The following is a 21354-nucleotide window of genomic DNA, read 5'->3' on the forward strand; positions in this document are numbered from 1 at the left end:
ATTTGTGTCTCTAAATGTGGCCCCCCGAGTCAAAATAATTGCCCAGGCCTGCCCTAGCCAATCGCAGTGGTTTTGCCGTCAGGGCCTACTCTGCTGGCCTAACATAAATCATGATCATAAATTGATGAAAATATATTTTATTTTTAATTTACTTTCCATAAGTATTCATTAGGGCTGTGAATCTTTGGGGGTCCCACGATTCGATTCAATATCGATTCTTGGGGTCACGATTCGATTCAAAATCAATTTTCTTTTTTTTTCTTCCCATAAATAAATACAATCATGTGTGCTTACGGACTGTATCCCTGCAGACTGTATTGATCTATATTGATATATAATGTATATATTGTGTTTTTTATGTTGATTTAATTAAAAAAATTAAAAAAATTTAAAAAATTATTATTTTTTTTTTTAATTTCTTGTGTGGCCCGGTACCAATCAGTCCGTGGACCGATACCGGGCCATGGCCCGGTGGTTGGGGACCAGGGAATGCACAAAAAACCTAGAAACACACTTACTTGGAAGCCTGAGACGGTATAGCTCGGTTGGTAAAGCGGCCGTGCCAGCAACTTGAGGGTTCCAGGTTCGATTCCCGCTTCCGCCATCCTAGTCACTGCCGTTGTGTCCTTGGGCAAGACACTTTACCCACCTGCTCCCAGTGCCACCCACACTGGTTTAAATGTAACTTAGATATTGGCTTTCACTATGTAAAGCGCCTTGAGTCACTAGAGAAAAAGCGCTATATAAATATAATTCACTTCACAAGGGAACAGTGTTCAACAGCATGCACTTTTTTCCATTACTTGAGTTGAAGTTGTTCTCTTATTTTGGAAAACCTTGTTACATTGTTTAATGCATCCAGCGGGGGAATCACAACTAAATTAGGCATAATAATGTGTTCATTACACAACTGTATATATCGGTATCGGTTGATATCGGTATCGGTAATTAAGAGTTGGACAATATCGGAATATCGGATATCGGCAAAAAAGCCATTATTGGACATCTCTAATCGTGCCCCTTTAGCGCTCTACGATATTGATAACTAACAACTTTTATGCATTAGTCTGTGGTCACATTTTACAAGGAGATACATCTGATCGTCAGCGCTTTGTTTATTTTGCACTGAGCCTTGTTCAAATAATTTAGGAGGAAGTTACAGCATGATAACGACAACTGCTTCACTTATAATAATTAGTCTGCTTACATCTTCTTACTGAATGCGTGTTCACTTCCTGTGTGAATAGAAAGAAAGGTGTTAAAAATAAGCAAATAGGGGTTTATAAAAATGACAGTCTACAACTTGTGCAGTGTTGCACAATAGCAGGAATAACAATGTTAAAACTAAGGATAAGATAGAATTGAATAAGAGTAATAAAGTGGGAATGCATTGGTAATAATGAATAGAAACATCAAAATATTAGAATAAGCGGGCCTATTAAATATGAAGCAATAACTACAAGATATAATCAAATGGAGGCCAAAGTAGGAGCTGGACAAATATTAAGACTACATCATATAAACAAGGAAATGAGACACAATGCTGTTTCATTTAAGACAAATTCAACAAGATGACGCAACATATTTTATCCAATAAATGTGACCAATAAATTATATATATTTATTTTAGCACAGCATAATTGCATGTCAATGTATTTTTTGCCAGTTATTTATGAGTCCCCCAGTATATTTAATTAATATTGATTTTTCTAATCAGCTTGATCTGAACCTAAGGTTTATGCGTTAAATACATAATAATATTAGCAATAAAACATGCTTTCATATCATTTGATAAGGTTGGAAACTGTAAGTAGGTTGTATATAATTATTGACTACAATTAAAATCAAGAGTAAGATTACTAATTCAGTGTTAATATTTGAGTGGGTAGTGGAAAAGGTATGCTTCAAGGTTAAATAGGTTAAGAACCGCTGGCATATACCACATTAAAAATGTATTTACACTACAGTAACAGTGGCGTATGTACCGTATTTTTCCGACTATAAGTGGCAGTTTTTTTCATAGTTTGGCCGGGGGTGCGACTTATACTCAGGAGCGACTTATGTGTGAAATGATGAACACATTAGCGTAAAATATGAAATAATATTATTGATGTCATTGACGTAAGAGACTAGACGTGTAAGATTTCATGGGATTTAGCGATTAGGAGTGACAGATTGTTTGGTAAACGTATAGCATGTTCTATATGTTATAGTTATTTGAATGACTCTTACCATAATATGTTACGTTAACATAGCAGTTGGTTATTTATGCCTCATATAACGTACACTTATTCAGCCTGTTGTTCACTATTCTTTAGACATTTTAAATTGCCTTTCAAATGTCTATTCTTGCTGTTGGCTTTTAGCAAATACATTTCCCCCAACAATGCGACTTATACTCCAGTGCGACTTATATATGTCTTTTTCCTTCTTTATTATGCATTTTCGGCCGGTGCGACTTATACTCCGGAGCGACTTATACTCCGAAAAATACGGTAAACGTCCAACAATACGTCATTTATGGTTGATTTAGTGCAACAAAAATTGGTCAAAGGTGTTAATAACGGACATTATAGAAGATTATATTATCGTTGAAAGCCATTTCAAGAATGCAGAGGACTCTCCCACTTTCTGAGTAGAAAATCCGACCCAGGGGGACGTTCCAGTTGAAATTTTCGACGAGGGACTTGGGAAATTCCGACTTCCCAGTACGGACATGAACGCACCATTCGTGGCGTTTGTGAGAATTGACCTTTGCGTGACATGACAGACGCTGATGTGCATTGCTGAACTTTTCTTTTGACAGGATGTTGCTGAACGTCACCAACCAAACAGACGATGGCTTCTCCTGCTACAGTCCCTCGGTAGAGGTGTACCGCTACTTTGCCGTGCTGTGGGGATGTGCCGTCACCGTCACCGGCACAATTGGGAACCTGATGACCATTCTAGCGTTTGCCTCGGACTCCCACCTGAGGACCCGCTTCAATGTGCTGATTGTCAACCTGGCTCTGGCTGACCTCCTGTACTGCACCGTACTGCAGCCCATTTCCGTTGACTGCTACCTCCACCTCAGATGGCGCAGCGGCGAGCTCTGGTGCAGAATCTTTGGCCTGCTGCTCTTCCTCTCCAACTCGGTCTCCATTATCACCCTCTGCCTGGTAGCTGTGAGTCGGTACTTACTGGTTGGCAGACGGGCCGTTTTCAACCGCGTCTTCTCAAACTGCGGACTCACTTGCCTCCTGATTGCAACGTGGGCGCTCGGCCTGGCCAGCTTCAGCCCGCTCTGGTCCGTGTATGTGTTTGTGCCTCAGGTGTGCACATGCAGCTTCCACCGAATCAGGGGTCGCCCCTACACCACCATTCTGCTCTTCTTCTACTTCTTTGTGGGACTGGCCTGCGTCGGCACCTTCTACTTCCTCATTTACCGACGCGTGCGGCTCGCATCGTTGGCCTTGCTACGCTACAGGTTCAGCCGCCGGTCTTCCAAGAAGAAAGCCCCGGAAGCGGACGACAGCGGTGTGGGGAACAGCATGGCCACTTGCAGCAGTGATCTGGGCACCCAGGGGAAATTCACAGAGATAGAGAATCCCCTCCAAAATACGCAATGCAAGACCTCAAAGGAATCACCTGCACACAAGCCAAACCCTGGCGTTGGAAGTGCGCCACCTTTAAGCCCTGCTACCCCCGCCACTGCCAGCTCAGGAGAGGATTCAGAATTTAAGCGTGTGACGCGCATGTGTTTTGCGGTTTTCCTGTGTTTTGTGTTTTGCTTCGTCCCCTTCCTGTTACTCAACATTGCCGATAAACGCGGCAGTGCCCCGCAGGTGCTGCACATGTTGTGTGCCAACCTCACCTGGCTCAACAGCTGTATCAACCCCATACTCTACGCCGTCATGAATCGACAATTCCGAAAGGCCTACCATGTGCTGCTCATCAGGGCGGCTACACCTTTCTCATACCTCTGGAGGCAAAGCTCCTAAGTTCTTGCATGCTGCATGTACACTTTTATTTGTATTTGACTTTAGAAAGAAAGAAAGAAAGAAAGAAAGAAAGAAAGAAAGAAAGAAAGAAAGAAAGAGCTAAAAACAACAACTAAAAATAATATAATATACTGTGTATATATGTGTGTATTTATATATATATACAGTACAGGCCAGATTTGGACACACCTTCTCATTCACAACACAACTGATGGCCCCAAGCCCATTGATAAAGCAAGAAATTCCACTAATCAACCCTGATAAGGCACACCTGTGAAGTGAAAACCATTTCAGGTGACTACCTCTTGAAGCTCATGGAGAGAATGCCAAGAGTGTGCAAAGCAGTAATCAGAGCAAAGGGTGGCTATTGTTAACAAACTAGAATATAAAACATTTTTTCAGTGATTTCACCTATTTTTGTTAAGTACATAACTCCACATGTGTTCATTCATAGTTTTGATGTGACAATCTACAATGTAAATAGTCATGAAAATAAAGAAAACGCATTGAATGAGAAGGTGTGTACAAACTTGTGGCCTGTACTATATATATATATATATATATATATATTTTTTTTTATTATATATATATATAGGGACGGCGTGGCTCGGTGGGTAGAGCGGCCGTGCGTTCCTAGTTCGATCCCCAGCTTCTGCCATCCTAGTCACGTCCATTGTGTCCTTGCGCAAGACAATTCACCCTTGCTCCTGATGGGTCGTGGTTAGGGCCTTGCATGGCAGCTCCCGCCATCAGTGTGTGAATGTGTGTATGAATGGGTGAATGTGGAAATACTGTCAAAGTATAACCCATTTACCATATGTATGTATATTTTATAAATATATAATATATATAAATGTTGTATATGTATATATGTGTGTGTGTGTTTTTTAATATATATGTATGTACTATACACATAAATGTTATATATGTATATATATATAAATGTGTATGTATATATACACATTTATGTGTATATATGTATATATTATAAATATATAATATATATACATGTTGTATATGTATATATGTGTGTATTTTTTAATATATATGTATACACTATACTGTATATATACACATAAATGTTATATTTGTATATATATATATATAAATGTGAATTGTTGCGTGGACTCAGCTCTTCCTCCCAGGGATTTTAAGTTGCTGGTCACTCCCAAGTTCTTTTTATGGCACATAAGCTGAAGTTTAAATTGATCACCAGGCAGTAGTTGGTATTTTGTGGTTTATTCTCAAATATTTGACAATAATGAGACCAGCCTTGCATAACCCATTCAGATGCGTGGCTCTATCCGGTCTGCCTCTGCTTCGCCCTCCCCGTTCTCTCCTACCTCGTTGTTTTGTCTACCCTTTGCATTCCACAGCTTCAAGGCCTACACACAGTCAAACTTTTACTAAGCAGACTGAATTGGAAAAACACTAGCTGTTTTGTAATATGACTATGGAAGTAAAGAAGTAACACTTAAATATGGATATATGGAAAAAAATCTGGTTCCGTCAGTATGTATATATACATTTATGTGTATATATGTATATGTTTATATGTATGAATATGTATTATATACTGTATGTATGTATTATATATAAATATACACATTTGTATATACACACACACACACACAGGCCAAATTATTTTAACCCCCCCTCCGAAAAAAGAGTAAATATATTTTACATTCATTTGTATTTGATTGAGTGATAAAGATGTTTAAGGCCCTATCGACCAACCAGATTTTTACAAACTTTATTTGAAACTTTACAATTAACATTTGTTTTACGTCAACATTTCAACTGGCTCAAGTTTGACTTTTGTATGTTTAATGTATTGTGCGTGGGAGGCCTATTTGTAACTATCTGTATTTGAAGTACGTTGTTGCACCATTTGTGTTATATGGGAAAGTCCAACATCTTGCAGAAGCAGCAGGAATTTGTCACTGAGTAGATGATTTATTTGGTAACACTCACATTAAGGAACTTACAGTATGACTCACATTGAAACAAAGTAGGAGGCGGCAGTCGTTCACTGTCACTAATGTAGTACTAGTCAATCAAGTATCCAGGATAAGAGTAATGAGATACTACTATTAATACATTTTGCTTTAATTCATTAATATTATTTTTTGGGTATTTAATGCTGTTTCATGCTTGATGGCGCCATCATGAGTAGCGACCAGACCACTCTTTTCAGACTCCAAGTACGCTTGCCTTGTTTTCATCACCACTATCAGGGTTTCCCACACATTCATTTATTTGTGGCGGCCCGCCACGAAAGAATTACGTCCGCCACAAATTAAAAAAATAAAAAAATAAAAAATATATATACTTTTTTTTTTTTTTATTGTCCTGTCCAGCTTCTCAGGCAAATCATATAGTTGATGTAGATGATCATATAGTAGATGTAGATGATCATATAGTTGATGTAGATGATCATATAGTTGATGTAGATGCCCATATAGGCTGTTCACATTTACTTTACAAAAGAGAAGTGTAGGATACTTCTCTTGTTGCCTTATTTGTATTTGACTTTATTAAATGTATTTATATTAGAAACACAACATGTGTATACAACAAAGGGTGCAAAGTGTGCAGGCAGTAGGAAACACATGGTTAAGTGTAGGGAGTAAAACTGATGGCAGTCTAAAGTTCAAGATTTTTGGAGCTCTTTGTTCAGTGGATCAGATGTTTGATGAAGCTCTGTGTCTATCTACCACCACTACTGTTTTATGTTTATTTGTTACTGACTGTGGCAGGACACCTCTGCCTCTGTTTCACTTTATGTTGCTGGTAAATAATATGCTTGTAGTAGTAGGCTAAAGTTAAATTATTTAGTATGCACTAATTAAAGCGGCAGAGCTTTGAGACATTTTAGCTTTTATATTTTATAAGATATATTTTTTGTAAGAACCACAATTAATAAATATATTTCAGTGAATAACTTAATGTTCAAATCTGTATATAAATATGTACATAAAGTGTTGTAATTATATTGTAAAATGGATGGATGGATGGATGGATGTTTAAAACAAAACTGTTATTATTAATTAGTAAGTATACATTTTTTGAGCCTTTTTAGAGAAAATCAAATCATTGTAGTAAATTATGCAAATTACTCGATGATGTCATGGTGACCACGCCCATAGCCACGCCCCCACCGCCACAGGTATCTTGGCAGTTTATGGGAAACACTGACTATACACCAATAGTCATGATGTACAACACATATCCAAGGTTATCCACATTTTCGAAATTGAACAAGTACTCCAAAAAAGCTTTGGCAAGTTTACGCTCCAAAAAACTCCTCTGCAAAACATCTACAGCAGGGGTCTCAGACACGCGGCCCGCGAGACGTTATTTTGCGGCCTGCACCTTAATATGAAAATGTAATGTTGGTGCGGCCCGCGAGTTTTATATGAATGGCGCTTGACAGCGTCATTCTTGCCAAACCTCCCGATTTTTCCTTCTGGGAGACTCCCGAATTTCAGGGCAACCATTCTCTCCAATGTTTGCCGATTTTCACCCAAACAACAATATCAAGGGCGTGCCGTGATGGCACCGCCTTTAGCGCCCTCTACAGCCTGTACAAACAGCGGGCCAGCCCAGTCACATGTTGTATTTGGCTTCTGTACACACACGTAAGTGACCACCCTCAGTGTGACCTGTATGGCTGTTGATCAAGTATGTCTTGCAGTCACTTACGTGTGTCTACAGAAGCCTCATACAACATGTGACTGGGGCGGCACGCTGTTGGTATGTTGAAAAGGCCGACGCGACGACAGGTTGTAGAGGACGCTGAAGGCAGTGCCATCGTGGCACGCCCTTAATGTTGTTGTCCGGGTAAAAATTGGGGAGAATGGTTGCCCCGGGAGATTGTCAGGAGGGGCACTGAAATTCCGGAGTCTCCCGGAAAAATCGGGAGGGTTGGCAAGTACGTTGCTAGGGCGGGAAAGCCATTCAAAGAAGGTGAATGCATTAAAAAGTGCATGTTAGATTTTTTTAAAGGCCTACTGAAAGCCACTACTAGCGACCACGCAGTCTGATAGTTTATATATCAATGATGACATCTTAACATTGCAACACATGCCAATACGGCCGGGTTAACTTATAAAGTGACATTTTAAATTTCCCGCTAAACTTCCGCTTGAAAACGTCTTTGCATGATGACGTATGCGCGTGACGTCACTAGTTAAACGGAAGTATTGGTACACCTTTGAATCCAATACAAAAAGATCTGTTTTCATTTCATAATTCCACAGTATTCTGGACATCTGTGTTGGTGAATCTTTTGCAATTTGTTTAATGAACAATGAAGACTGCAAAGAAGAAAGTTGTAGGTGGGATCGGTGTATTAGCGGCTGGCTGCAGCAACACAACCAGGAGGACTTTGACTTGGATAGCAGACACGCTATCCGACGCTAGCCGCCGACCGCACGGATGATCGGGTGAAGTCCTTCGTCGCGCCGTCAATCGCTGGAACGCACGTGAGCACGGGTGTTGATGAGCAGATGAGGGCTGGCTGGCGTAGGTGGAGCGCTAATGTTTTTATCATAGCTCTGTGAGGTCCCATTGCTAAGTTAGCTTCAATGGCGTCGTTAGCAACAGCATTGTTAATCTTCGCCAGGCTGGAAAGTATTAACCGTGTAGTTACATGTCCATGGTTTAATAGTATTGTTGATCTGCTGTCTATCCTTCCAGTCAGGGGTTTATTTCTTTTGTTTATATCTGCATTTGAGCCCGATGCTATCACGTTAGCTCTGTAGCTAAAGTGTTTCGCCGATGTATTGTCGTGGAGATAAAAGGCACTGTGAATGTCCATTTGGCGTTCTCGACTCTCATTTTCAAGAGGATATAGTATCCCAGGTGGTTTCAAATACAAATCCGTGATCCACAATAGAAAAAGGAGAGTGTGGAATCCAATGAGCCAGCTTGTACCTAAGTTACGGTCAGAGCGAAAAAAGATAGTCCTGCACTGCACTGTAGTCTTTCACTCTCACGTTCCTCATCCACGAATCTTTCATCCTCGCTCAAATTAATGGGGTAATCGTCGCTTTCTCGGTCGGAATCTCTCGCTGCTGGTGTAAACAATGGGGAAATGTGAGCAGCACTCCAGCCTGTGACGTCACGCTACTTCCGCTACAGGCAAGGCTTTTTTTTTATCAGCGACCAAAAGTTGCAAACTTTATCGTCGTTGTTCTCTACTAAATCCTTTCAGCAAAAATATGGCAATATCGCGAAATGATCAAGTATGACACATAGAATGGATCTGCTATCCCCGTTTAAATAAAAACCTTTTTAAGAAATCTTTTCTTGCAGCCCAGCCTCACCCAGTTTCTGCATCCAGTGGCCCCCCGGTCAATTGAGTTTGAGACCCCTGCTCTAAAACCTCCGGGTAGAAACTCCACACATACACGCAATTCCTATTGCTACACCCTCCAAGGTTTCTCATTGTCGTCCCATTGGGTTGAGTTTTTCTTTGCCCTGATGTGGGATCTGAGCCGAGGATGTCGTTGTGGCTTGTGCAGCCCTTTGAGACACTCGTGATTTATTTAGGGCTATATAAATAAACTTTGGTTGACCTTAAATGACTATACTTTTAAACCTGGTGTACCTTTTGCCTTTGTCTGAATCATGAATTAAAATAAATATTCTGCATTCATATTTATGGCAACTGCCTTTGACGTAACATGACTTAACATTAACCCTTCGTACACTTTGCGGTGCTTGCTATCACAAGCTTGACTTTTACCGAAGTGTGAGGGCGCCATCTTGTGGCTGAGAAAGCAGTGCAGCAGCACTTGGACGTTCATTTTACAACTCGTAAAATATGACAAACACATTCCCACTACAACCATCAAACAGGTGTTAAAACCGTGAACATCTTCGTTTTATCTCAGATAATTAAAGTTGTCTTGGTTTAAAGACACTTGTCTTCTTACCTTCACTTGCCGCCGCCGTTGTGTCGTTTGCGGCAGCTGCTGCCGCCTTACGGCACCTAGTTGTTTTGGGCATTTCAAAATAAAAGCTTTAGCTGTTTGTGAATCGATGTTACAATGGGAGGAAATATTAGCCGCGCATGTACAGGCTAGCAACAAACATATTATATAAATGGAATCATTTCATGAATGTTAACATAACAATCAGTCAAAAGATTTGAAGACCCTCTGTGTGACGTGACCCGCGTTGTTTTGTCCAAGAGTCAAAAGTCGGGTCTTCTTGAAGCAACGGTCCCAAACCACCGGTCCGGGGACCGGTACCGGTCCGTGACGCATTTGCTACCGGGCCGCAGAGAAACATTAAATAATTTATTAACGACTGCAAACGACTTAACTTCCTGTCCCACTAGACACACCAATAAGCTTGCTTATAGATAATAATAATAGGTTTTATTTGTAAAAAGCACTTTACATTGAGCAAACAACCTCAAAGTGCTAGTGTATTGAAAAAAAATAATAATAAAAAGATAATAAAAAATAATAATAAAAAATAAAAACTAGAACAGCCTAATAGCTAGAACTAGTATGCATATATCTATAAAAAGGCTTTTTTTTAAAGAAGGGTTTTTAAGCCTTTTTTAAAAACATCCACAGTCTGTGGTGCCCTTAGGTGGTCAGGGAAAGCATTCCACAGACTGGGAGCAGAAAGCCCGGTCTCCCATTGTTCGTAGCTTTGTCCTCGGAGGTTGGAGGAGGTTAGGGGTGAGTAGTTGTTTGAGGTAGAAGGGGGCATTTCCATGGAGGCACTGCTGGGTTGTATTGGAACAGGAAGCCAGTGAAGGGGATTTGAGAATTGGTGTGATGTGGTCGTATTCCCACACTCTCATCAGGATCCTCCCGAAAAGATGTACAATAAAACTACTATTTGGAATGTTCTATTTGTTATATTTTTTACAACTTTGTGACATGATACACTGCACATTAATGAACATATAAAATGTACATGTGACAGATTGTAGCCAAAGGCTGATTTCCATCTGCATCTCATTGCAAAGAAACAAGTCCAGGGCTCCCACAAATTCAGCGTTATAGTGAGCTGTATTTTTCATGCACTTATTTTTGCTGTATTTGTTTGGCACAAGTGGAAAGCCGGTCCCTGAAAATAATGCCTACATTAAACCGGTCCGTGGTGCAAAAAAGGTTGAGGACCACTTTTTCTAAAGGATTTCAGAAGTATTTATTTACTGCCAGATTTTGTGTATTTAGGATCCCCATAAAAGCCAAATATGTGAATTCAACCTTTGGAGGTGTTAAGATAATTATAATCAATTGTGTCTTTTCCAAACATTGTTTTAGATTTGCCCCGACTTGTGACGTTTACCAACATGTGATGTCCCTAATGTCTCCAAATACAGTAAAGGTTTACTCGAAGTGCTTATTAATAAATTCCTTCTTTTTTTCTATCCCCCTTGTTGCGGGGCAGACTGGCTCTTACATGAACATGCATCCTCCGCTGTTGTCATTTCTAATACAAAATAGCGTATAGTTCTAACTTATATTGGGGAAGTGTTTTACATGTAGAAATTAATCTGGATATGACTTCTTTGAAACAGGTCACAGGTAAATGTTACAGCGTTGGCCTCACTCCCGCAAAAACAGCCCTCTTTGTTGAAAATGGTAGACAAGTCCAATGGGTTGATGAGTCCAAAAGGGATCACAAGGGGGGAGGACAGTCAAAGGAAAAAAAGGAAGTGATAGAGAACAATACATTTAAGTTGTTTATATTTATACATATATATACAATATATATATATATAATATATATATATATTTTATACATACATATAATATATATATAAATGTATGTATATATATATTTTATACATACATATACAGTATATACATATATATATCCTGTATATGTATTTTATACATACATACATACATACATATACATATATATATATTTTATACATACATATATATATATATATATATACATACATATATATATATTTATATACATATATATTTATATACATACATATATATATGTATACATATATATATTTGTATACATATATATATATATATATATATATATACATATTTTTATATACATACATATACTGTATATATATATACACACATACATACATACACATACATACATATCTATATACATATATATACATATATATATATACATATATATATATATATATATATATATATATATATATATATATATATATATACATATCTATATACATATATATACATATATATACATATCTATATACATATATATACATATATATACATATATATATATATATATATATATATATATATATATATATATATATATATATATATATATATATACATATATATATATATATATATATATATATATATATATATATATATATATATATATATATATATATATATATATATATATATATATATGCATAACATGGCGTTTATCGGTTTTTGCACATAAACCCTTCAATTTATCTGGGGGCCGCGGGAAGGAGGGTGTATGTAAATATGTTCCTTTATTTAACCAGGTAAAAACGGGTTGGGGGTGTGGTTATTTACAGCTAGAATTCACCAACTCGAGTATTTCATATATATATATATATATATATATATATATATATATATATATATATATATATATATATATATATATATATATATATATATATATATATATATATATATATATATATATATATATATGAAATACTTGACTTTCAGTGAATTCTAGCTATATATATATATATATATTTTTTTTTTTTTTTTTTTTTTTTTTTTTTACATAGAAAAAGAAAAAAATACTTGAATTTCAGCGTTCCGGTGGCTATCCATTAGATGGCAGTATTGTCCTGTTTAACTTCTCCGTTTATGATGAGTATATCATTTCGGCCACCGTGTTCAATGGAGAAGTCTGTTCTACATATTTACAGGCAACATACACCTTCCCCTTCCAACTGTCCTGGATGAACTGAATTCTTGTTTCCATTCGTTTTGGAACTTGCAAGCGTATTTCTTCATCTTGCTCGTCGATGGCATCGCCATGTCTGTAACTTCCTCGTTCTTCTGCTTCGTCTCCTTGTTGTGTGCGCAGTTGTGCACTCTACTCTCTAAAAGCCGTAGATGTTATGACGCCATTGGGCAGGCAAGCTGTTTATATTGTGGGAAAGCGGACGTGAGAACAGGCTGTCCCCACTCAGGTCCGCATTGAGCTGGAGGGGGCGTGGCCTCCAGCTCCGGCTGAATACCGGGAGTTTGTCGGGAGAAAATCTCTGCCGGGAGGTTGTCGGGAGAGGCGCTGAATACCGGGATTGAAGTATGATTGACAGTGTATTTAAGAAAACTATTCATTACACATTTAGTTTATTTTAGCACAACATAATTGTATGTAAATATATTTTTTGTCAGTTATTTATGAGTCCCTTCTTATGCAGTAGATTTATTTAGTATTTATGTGTCTAATCCGCCTGACCTAAGCCTAAGGTTTATGTGTTCAATAAATCATATTTGTGATTAACCCATGCTTTCACATCATTTGACAAGGTTATAACTGTAAATAGGTTGGATATAATCATTCAATCCAATTCAAATCAAGAGTAAGACTATTTATTCAGTTGTAATATTTGAGTGGGACCCAGGCACGTATGTAGTGAAAAAGTTGGGCCTCGGCGTCAACAAGTTGAAGAACTCCTGCCATCATATATTTAACTATTAGGGTGCGTGGGCTGCAAATACACTAAACTAGGAAGTAGAGGACCACAAAAGATGGCAGCGCAAAAGTGCATTGGCTTGTTTACCATTTCCAAATGTTACTTTTGTTTCTTGGGTGTCAGATCTGTGGTTCAAACAGCAGTTTGAACCACATTTCACCTGTTTAGGCTCCTCTGCAGTGTGAAAAAGTGCGATGTCCATATGTTTGATGGAAAATACACACCACAGCAAGTGTTCAGTCAAAAGGGTTGAGCATGCTGGCGGGCATCAGATCCTCATTAAAATTGGCCAAAGCCTCGCACAGCATGGGGTCATGAAGATCTTGGAGGAAAAGCTCTTCTGGAGAATCCCTCGGTGGTCCTGTGACAAAAGAAATGACTGAAAAGAGAAGAAGTGAGTCACGTGTATGCACGGCACGGTTCCAATCTCAAGTCCATACTGGGGAAGAGTGGTTTAGGTAGCAGGAGAGCCATGACCCACCATCATCTCCTCCACACTCGCCATTCATTGAGTGCGGGTCTTGGTCCTCCTGTGTCATGTCTGGCAACGGGTATGATACAGGCTCCAGTTTGTCCCTACATTAACCATAACAAAGCATCATTATGTCAAATCATGTGGGTGCACCAGTGTATTTCATATTTGCAATGCAAATGAAGCATGTATCATCACTTTGTTCCACGTACTGGATGAGCTGCATTATGGGAAATGTAACAGGGCTATGTTATAAATGCCATATTCTGTCATATTACATTATTTTATGTGGCCCGCAATAGCCTGGAAATAATTATACATTGATTAAGTACTTTGGGCCTGACTTACTAAAGCAGGGTTTCTAAAGGTATTGGCAAATTTAATTTAATGCTTTTTAATGCTGTTTTTAATGCAATTAATAAAACAAAAATCATGTCTTGTCTGACACCATTTGGTTATTATATATAGTCAGAAATGTATAATTGTGTGTATACAGACACAATTGTAAGTATTTGACAATAATAATTAGGGATGTCCGATAATGGCTTTTTTGCCGATATTCCGATATTGTCCAACTCTTAATTACCGATTGCGATATCAAGCGATACCGATATATACAGTGGTGGAATGAACACATTATTATGCCTAATTTTGTTGTGATGCCCCGCTGGATGCATTAAACCAGTGGTCTCCAACCACCGGGCCGCAGCTCGGTACCGGTCCGTAGATCGATACCGGGCCACACAAGAATTAAAAAATTAAAAAGTGTTTTTTTTATTTTTTTTTATTAAATCATCCTAAAAAACCCAAGATACACTTACAATTAGTGCACCAAGCCAAACAACCTCCCTCCCCCATTTACACTCATTCACACAAAAGGGTTGTTTCTTTCTGTTATTAATATTCTGCTTCCTACATTATATATCAATATATATCAATACAGTCTGCAAGGGATACAGTCCGTAAGCACACATGATTGTAAAAAAAAAAATTCCCCCCCCCTCCCCCGGTCCGTGGGACAAATTTTCAAGCGTTGACACCAGTCCGCAGTTACAAAAAGGTTGGGGACCACTGCAATAAACAATGTAACTATCTGTGGTCTGGTGAAGATAAGGTCCTTTGTTTGTTTTGTTTTATTTATTTATTTATTATTTTTTTTAATAACTTTTTTTAAATTTTTTTTATGTGGAATAATATAAGATAAATAAATGAAAAAAAAATTAATAAAAGTAAAAAAAAGAAAAAAAGAAATATATATTTTTTCTTGGATGGAAAAGAAAGTAAAGCAATATAAAAACAATGACATAAAAAATAGTAATTAATGAAAATGTTAGTGGACAAGCAACACACACAATCATGTGTGCTCTAAAGACTATTATTCTATATTGTAGGAACCAGAAGAGAGAGACAGCCCCTTTTGTGTGGATGAGTGTGGATGGGGGAGGGAGGGTTTTCTTGGGTTGATGCACTAATGGTAAGTTTATCTTGTGTCTTTTTTTATGTTGTTTAAAATAAAATAAAAATAAATAAAAATAAAAAATAATTTAAAAAACCAAAAAAAAACAATGTAACTAAGGGTCCATTGTGGTAGGGTGTAGCAGGGAGGGTGTATATTGTAACGTCCCGGAAGAGTTAGTGCTGCAAGGGGTTCTGGGTATTTGTTCTGTTGTGTTTATGTTGTGTTACGGTGCGGATGTTCTCTCGAAATGTGTTTGTCATTCTTGTTTGGTGTGGGTTCACAGTGTGGCGCATATTTGTAACCGTGTTAAAGTTGTTTATACGGTACACCCTCAGTGTGACCTGTATGGCTGTTGACCAAGTATGCCTTGCATTCACTTGTGTGTGTGTAAAAGCCGCATATATTATGCTGTTTGTATGGAGGAAAAGCGGACGTGACGACAGGTTGTAAAGGACGCTAAAGGCAGTGCCTTTAAGGCACGCCCCCAATATTGTTGTCCGGGTGGAAATTGGGAGAATGGTTGCCCCGGGAGATTTTCGGGAGGGGCACTGAAATTCGGGAGTCTCCCGGGAAAATGGGGAGGGTTGGCAAGTATGCCCTACGTCCGTCGTACAGCGGTGTTTTAAAAAGTCAATAATTTTACTTTTTGAAACCGATACCGATAATTTCCGATATTACATTTTAAAGCATTTATCGGCCAATAATATCGGCAGGCCAATATTATCGGACATCTCTAATAATAATGTTGAATAGTTGAAAAGTTGACATTAACTGTTACTATCTGGTGAATTAAAATTGGCTCACAAGACTGTTTCAACTGAGAATGTATTTCTATGGGTTGAATTTTTTAGCGGTAGCAGCAGACGACAGTTGTGGTGGTGACCGCTTAAAGGCCTACTGAAATGACATTTTAAAATTTAAACGGGAATAGCCGATCCATTCTATGTGTCATACTTGATCATTTCGCGATATTGCCATATTTTTGCTGGAAGGATTTAGTAGAGAAAATCGACGATAAAGTTCAAACTTTTGCTCGCTGATAAAAAAAAGCCTTGCCTGTAGCGGAAGTAGCGTGACGTCACAGGAGCTAGTATTCCTCACAATTCCCCGTTGTTTACAATGCAGCGAGAGAGATTTGGAGCGAGAAAGTGATGATTACCCCATTAATTTGAGCGAGGATGAAAGATTCGTAGATGAGGAACGTTACAGTGAATGACTTGAGAGGCAGTGATGGACGTATCTTTTTTCGCTCTGACCGTAACTTAGGTACAAGCTGGCTCATTGGATTCCACACTCTCTCCTTTTTCTATTGTGGATCACAGATTTGTATTTTAAACCACCTGGGATACTATATCCTCTTGAAAATGAGAGTCCAGAACGCCAAATGGACATTCACAGTGACTGAACATGTAAATACACGATTAATAATTCAGCTTTGCGAAGCTAAAAAAAAATAGAAGCTAACCTAGCTACGTAGCCAACATGATAGCAGCAGTCTCAAATGCAGATAGAAACTAAATTTAAAAAAACCTGACTGGATGGATAGACAGAAGATCAATAATACTATTAAACCATGAACATGTAAATACACGATTAATAATATTCAGCTTGGCGAAGCTAAAAAAAACAGAAGCTAACCTAGCTGCGTAGCTAACTTAGATGCGGCGGCGGGCGTTGTACGCTTTTGACGACACCCCGGCCGCCATCAGAGTCTGCAAGAAACATATATTTCCCCAAAGTTACGTACGTGACATGCACATATCGACACGCACGTACGGGCAAGCCATCAAATGTTTGGAAGCCAAAGCTGTACTCACCGTAGTGCGTCTGTTATCCTGCTCAAAACACAACACAACCTCCTGGTGTTGGTGTTGCTGCAGCCAGCCACTAATACACCGATCGCACCTACAACTCCCTTATTTGCAGTCTCCATTGTCCATTAAACAAATTGCTCAATCGCTTTATTAACAAGCGGTAACTGGTTGTAGTTCAAAAAGTAACGCACACACATACACGAGCTGCTGTTAGCCAAAAGTCACGTTCACACACACTCAAGTTCTCCGCCAACTCACTCGCGCATGCGCGTTCCCCAAACCCTTAAAGACACAGTACACTAATGCAAATATCACAGATATTACAGTATTGTACTTAGCCGCTAATACACAGATCGATCCCACCTACAACGTTTTTCTTTGCAGTCTCCATTGTTCATTAAACAAATTGCAAAAGATTCACCAACACAGATGTCCAGAATACTGTGGAATTTTGTCGAAGAAAACAAGAGGCTTTTCTATCGGGTCCGATGGGGTCCAACCACTTCCGTTGCTTTTGTGACGTCACGCGCATAAATCATATCCAAAGGAGTTTTTCAAGCGGAAGTGTGGCAGGAAGTTTAAAATGTCACTTTATAAGTTAACCCGGCCGTATTGGCATGTGTTGCAATGTTCAGATGTCATCATTGATATATAAACTATCAGACTGCGTGGTCGCTAGTAGTGGCTTTCAGTAGGCCTTTAAGTTGGAAAAAAGTGGTTTTAGTGTAGATGCACTGCACAGTTGCTTCTGAAATGCCCATAAAAAGTGGTAGATGTCTTCTCCTTGTTTAAAAACATAGCAAAACGCCACAGATGATTGAGATTAAAAACATCTTTTTGATGCTAAGCCTATTACGCTCTACTTTGTGGACGCCGTCCGCTCCACATTTCCCGTGAATGTTTTCCTCGGTTTCAGCAGTTTTGTTATGCTTTCTTTTCTTCATAGTCTGGGCAGAGCACTTCTCGTTGCTCTCGCTTTTTGTTCGTTTATCGATAAATACCGTATTTTTCGGACTATAAGTCGCAGTTTTTTTCATAGTTTGGCCGGGGGTGCGACTTATACTCAGGAGCGACTTATGTGTGAAATTACTAACACATTAGCGTATCAACTAATATTATTGATGTCATTGACGTAAGAGACTAGACGTATAAGATTTCATGGGATTTAGCGATTAGGAGTGACAGATTGTTTGGTAAACGTATAGCATGTTCTATATGTTATAGTTATTTGAATGACTCTTACCATAATATGTTACGTTAACGTAGCAGTTGGTTATTTATGCCTCATATAACGTACACTTATTCAGCCTGTTGTTCACTATTTATTTTAAATTGCCTTTCAAATGTCTATTCTTGCTGTTGGCTTTAATCAAATACATTTCCCCCAAAAATGCGACTTATATATGTTTTTTTCCTTCTTTATTATGCATTTTCGGCCGGTGCGACTTATACTCCGAAAAATACGGTACCCTTTTTTCCCTCACGCTCCTACGTCGTTCACCTGCATCCTCAAAATCACAAGAACCTCCGGCGTCTCCCACGACGCACCGTTTAGCAACGATTGACAGTTTGTGGCCATTGTAATATTACACACCGTTTGAACAGTAACACTGTGTTTTAATATAGGAAAATAAAACACTGTACTTTAATCATGTGATTCTTTGGCGTACCACTAGATGGAGCCTGCGTACCACAGTTTGAAGATAACTGTGCTATAGGTTCGAGACCTGCCAATTGAGCTGTAAGAAAAGATGATACTCACCCCTTTGAAACAAACATTAGCCGGGTTTGGATGTACTTGAGATGAGGGTTGTCGTCTGAAAAATGAAATAAGAGTGAATTTAGTGAGTCATTTGCATGAAAAAAGTTCAACAATCCGTCAAATGTATTGGCCTACAATTGAAAACGTCTGACTAGAACGGGGGTCAGCAACCCGCGGCTCTCGAACCCGAGTGGCTCCCTGGGGCATTTTTTAAAATGGACTGAAAATGGAAAAAGATGGGGGAAATATCTTTTTGGTTTAAGTGGGGTTTTTATTTGAGGACAAACATGACACAAACCTTCCCAATTGTTAGAAAGCCCACTGTTTAATATGTTTAATATGAGTATTTGGTGAACATCGTTTTGTCCAACTAATTTCGCCGGTTCTTGAACTTACCATAGTTTGACTGTGACGCAACAGTTTGTTTACATGTAAAATCTTCCACTCCTTTGTCTCATTTTGTCCACCAAAAGTTGAATGCTGTGCGTAAACGCACACAGGTGCGCTTTGTTGATGTTATTGACCTGTTGGGAGTGCTAAAATGCTATTTAGACTAGCTGTATGTACATATTGCATCATTATGCCTCATTTGTAGGTATATTTGAGCTCATTTACTTTTACCCTCTTTGTATATAATTGAGCTTTTCATGTTTCATGACACATTATCTGTATGTAATATTGGCTGCATTTCAGATAGTTGTTTGTGTGCCATGTTGTTCCAGACCACAGCAAACATTACCTAGCTTGAGTTGAGTTGAGTTGAGTTTGAGTTTATTTGGAACATGCAAGCATACAACATGATACATCACAATTTCCAGATTGTCTGTTCAACATGTTGGAAAAGGAGTAGGAAGAAGCAGAGCTTATTTAATCCTACCCCTTTTCTTTTACATAACAGTTGCTAAAACTTTTGTTCACTTCCTGTTCACAATTTATTCACAATATACTCCATAAGTAATCACAATAAAAATAAATAAATACTCTGTGAAGTAAGTTACATTTCATATGGTGAGATGAGTAAGATTGCCAAAGATTGTAATAAATCTATTAAAAGAAGAGAGCCTGCCGTTTCCACACACACATCTATACCTTTGGCCATTAAAAGCTAGTCATTTCCAGGAGTTATCTCACCTTCTATGTAGCCTCGGATTTACTAATGGTTTCTAAAAATGACTTCATATTCTCTACTGCTCACTAGTGTTACCATATCTGACTTATTGTGCAGAAATATGGGGAAATAACTACAAATGTGCGCTACATTCGTTAACCATGTTACAAAAAAGATCAGTTAGAATAATACATAATGTTGGATATAGAGAACATACAAACCCTTTATTTATTAAGTCAAAAATATTAAAGTTTGGTGATTTGGTAAAATTGCAAACAGCTAAAATTATGTACAAAGCAAACTATAACCTGCTACAAAAAACATTTCTTCTCAACAAAAGAGGAGAAATATAACATTAGAGGAAAAAATAATTTCAAACATTTATATGCACGTACAACACTTAAAACTTTTAGCATAACAGTATGTGGAATTAAATTCTGGAATGGATTAAGTAAAGAAGTTAAAAATTGTACTGACATGATCCAGTTTAAGAGGTTGTTTAAATTAATAGTGCTTACAAAGTACAAAGAAGAAGAATTATGAGAAAAACTTCCAACCTTATTGAAAATATTCTTCATCTCAGTATGTTAATAATGACTGAATTAATTAATTACATATTACAAACTGTTGTATATACTAATTCATAGATGTTATTTTATTATATAAAAAGGTCAGTAAATGATTTTATATAATTGTAAATGCTTTGAAGTGGGAAAGGGGTAGGATTAAATAAGCTTTGCTTCTTCCTACAACTTTTCGGGCATGATGTAAATGAAATGATATGAAATTGTGTGATGTATTATGATGTAAATGTGTTCATGTTCCAAATAAACTAAAAGAAAGAAAAAGAAAGAAAATGTTGTAAAAATGTGAAGAATAAATATTAAATTTCAACATTTCTGTCAACAAAGATTTGCTTCAGCCTGCGACACATAGTCATTTTGATAGTAGGCTATTATAGCTAATATAGACACTTACGTCATGTGCTGCCTTCATTATAAGACTTACATAAGGCTTTTCATTTTCTGTGGCTGCAGACAAATTAGTTTTTTGTAATTTTGGTCC

At 37.9% G+C, this 21354-nt stretch overlaps 2 protein-coding genes across 5 annotated transcripts in view; one reads left to right on the plus strand and one right to left on the minus strand.

The window, feature by feature from the left end:
• The window catches only part of gpr84 (G protein-coupled receptor 84), a 6446-nt gene extending 1657 nt beyond the window's left edge, over positions 1 to 4789 (plus strand). Inside the window, exon 2 of the mRNA XM_062037553.1 lies at positions 2807 to 4789. Within this exon, the coding sequence (XP_061893537.1) occupies positions 2808 to 3980 (1173 nt within the window). The 5' untranslated portion in view covers position 2807 and the 3' untranslated portion in view covers positions 3981 to 4789. The remainder of the gene's footprint in view (positions 1 to 2806) is intronic.
• A 7963-nt stretch (positions 4790 to 12752) lies between these two features.
• The window catches only part of stat2 (signal transducer and activator of transcription 2), a 33274-nt gene continuing 24672 nt past the window's right edge, over positions 12753 to 21354 (minus strand). For 3 of the 4 annotated variants that reach the window (XM_062037884.1, XM_062037883.1, XM_062037882.1), the window contains exons 22-24: positions 19182 to 19236; positions 14156 to 14250; positions 12754 to 14053 (exon numbers count right to left, since the gene is read on the minus strand). In XM_062037884.1, coding sequence (XP_061893868.1) covers positions 13911 to 14053; positions 14156 to 14250; positions 19182 to 19236 — 293 coding nt within the window. In that variant the 3' untranslated portion in view covers positions 12754 to 13910. Of the gene's footprint in view, positions 14054 to 14155; positions 14251 to 19181; positions 19237 to 21354 lie in introns of all 4 variants that reach the window. The other variant, XM_062037885.1, reaches the window with a different exon arrangement.

Source organism: Entelurus aequoreus, linkage group LG26 (assembly GCF_033978785.1).
Source record: "Entelurus aequoreus isolate RoL-2023_Sb linkage group LG26, RoL_Eaeq_v1.1, whole genome shotgun sequence".
NCBI classification, from domain to species: domain Eukaryota; kingdom Metazoa; phylum Chordata; class Actinopteri; order Syngnathiformes; family Syngnathidae; genus Entelurus; species Entelurus aequoreus.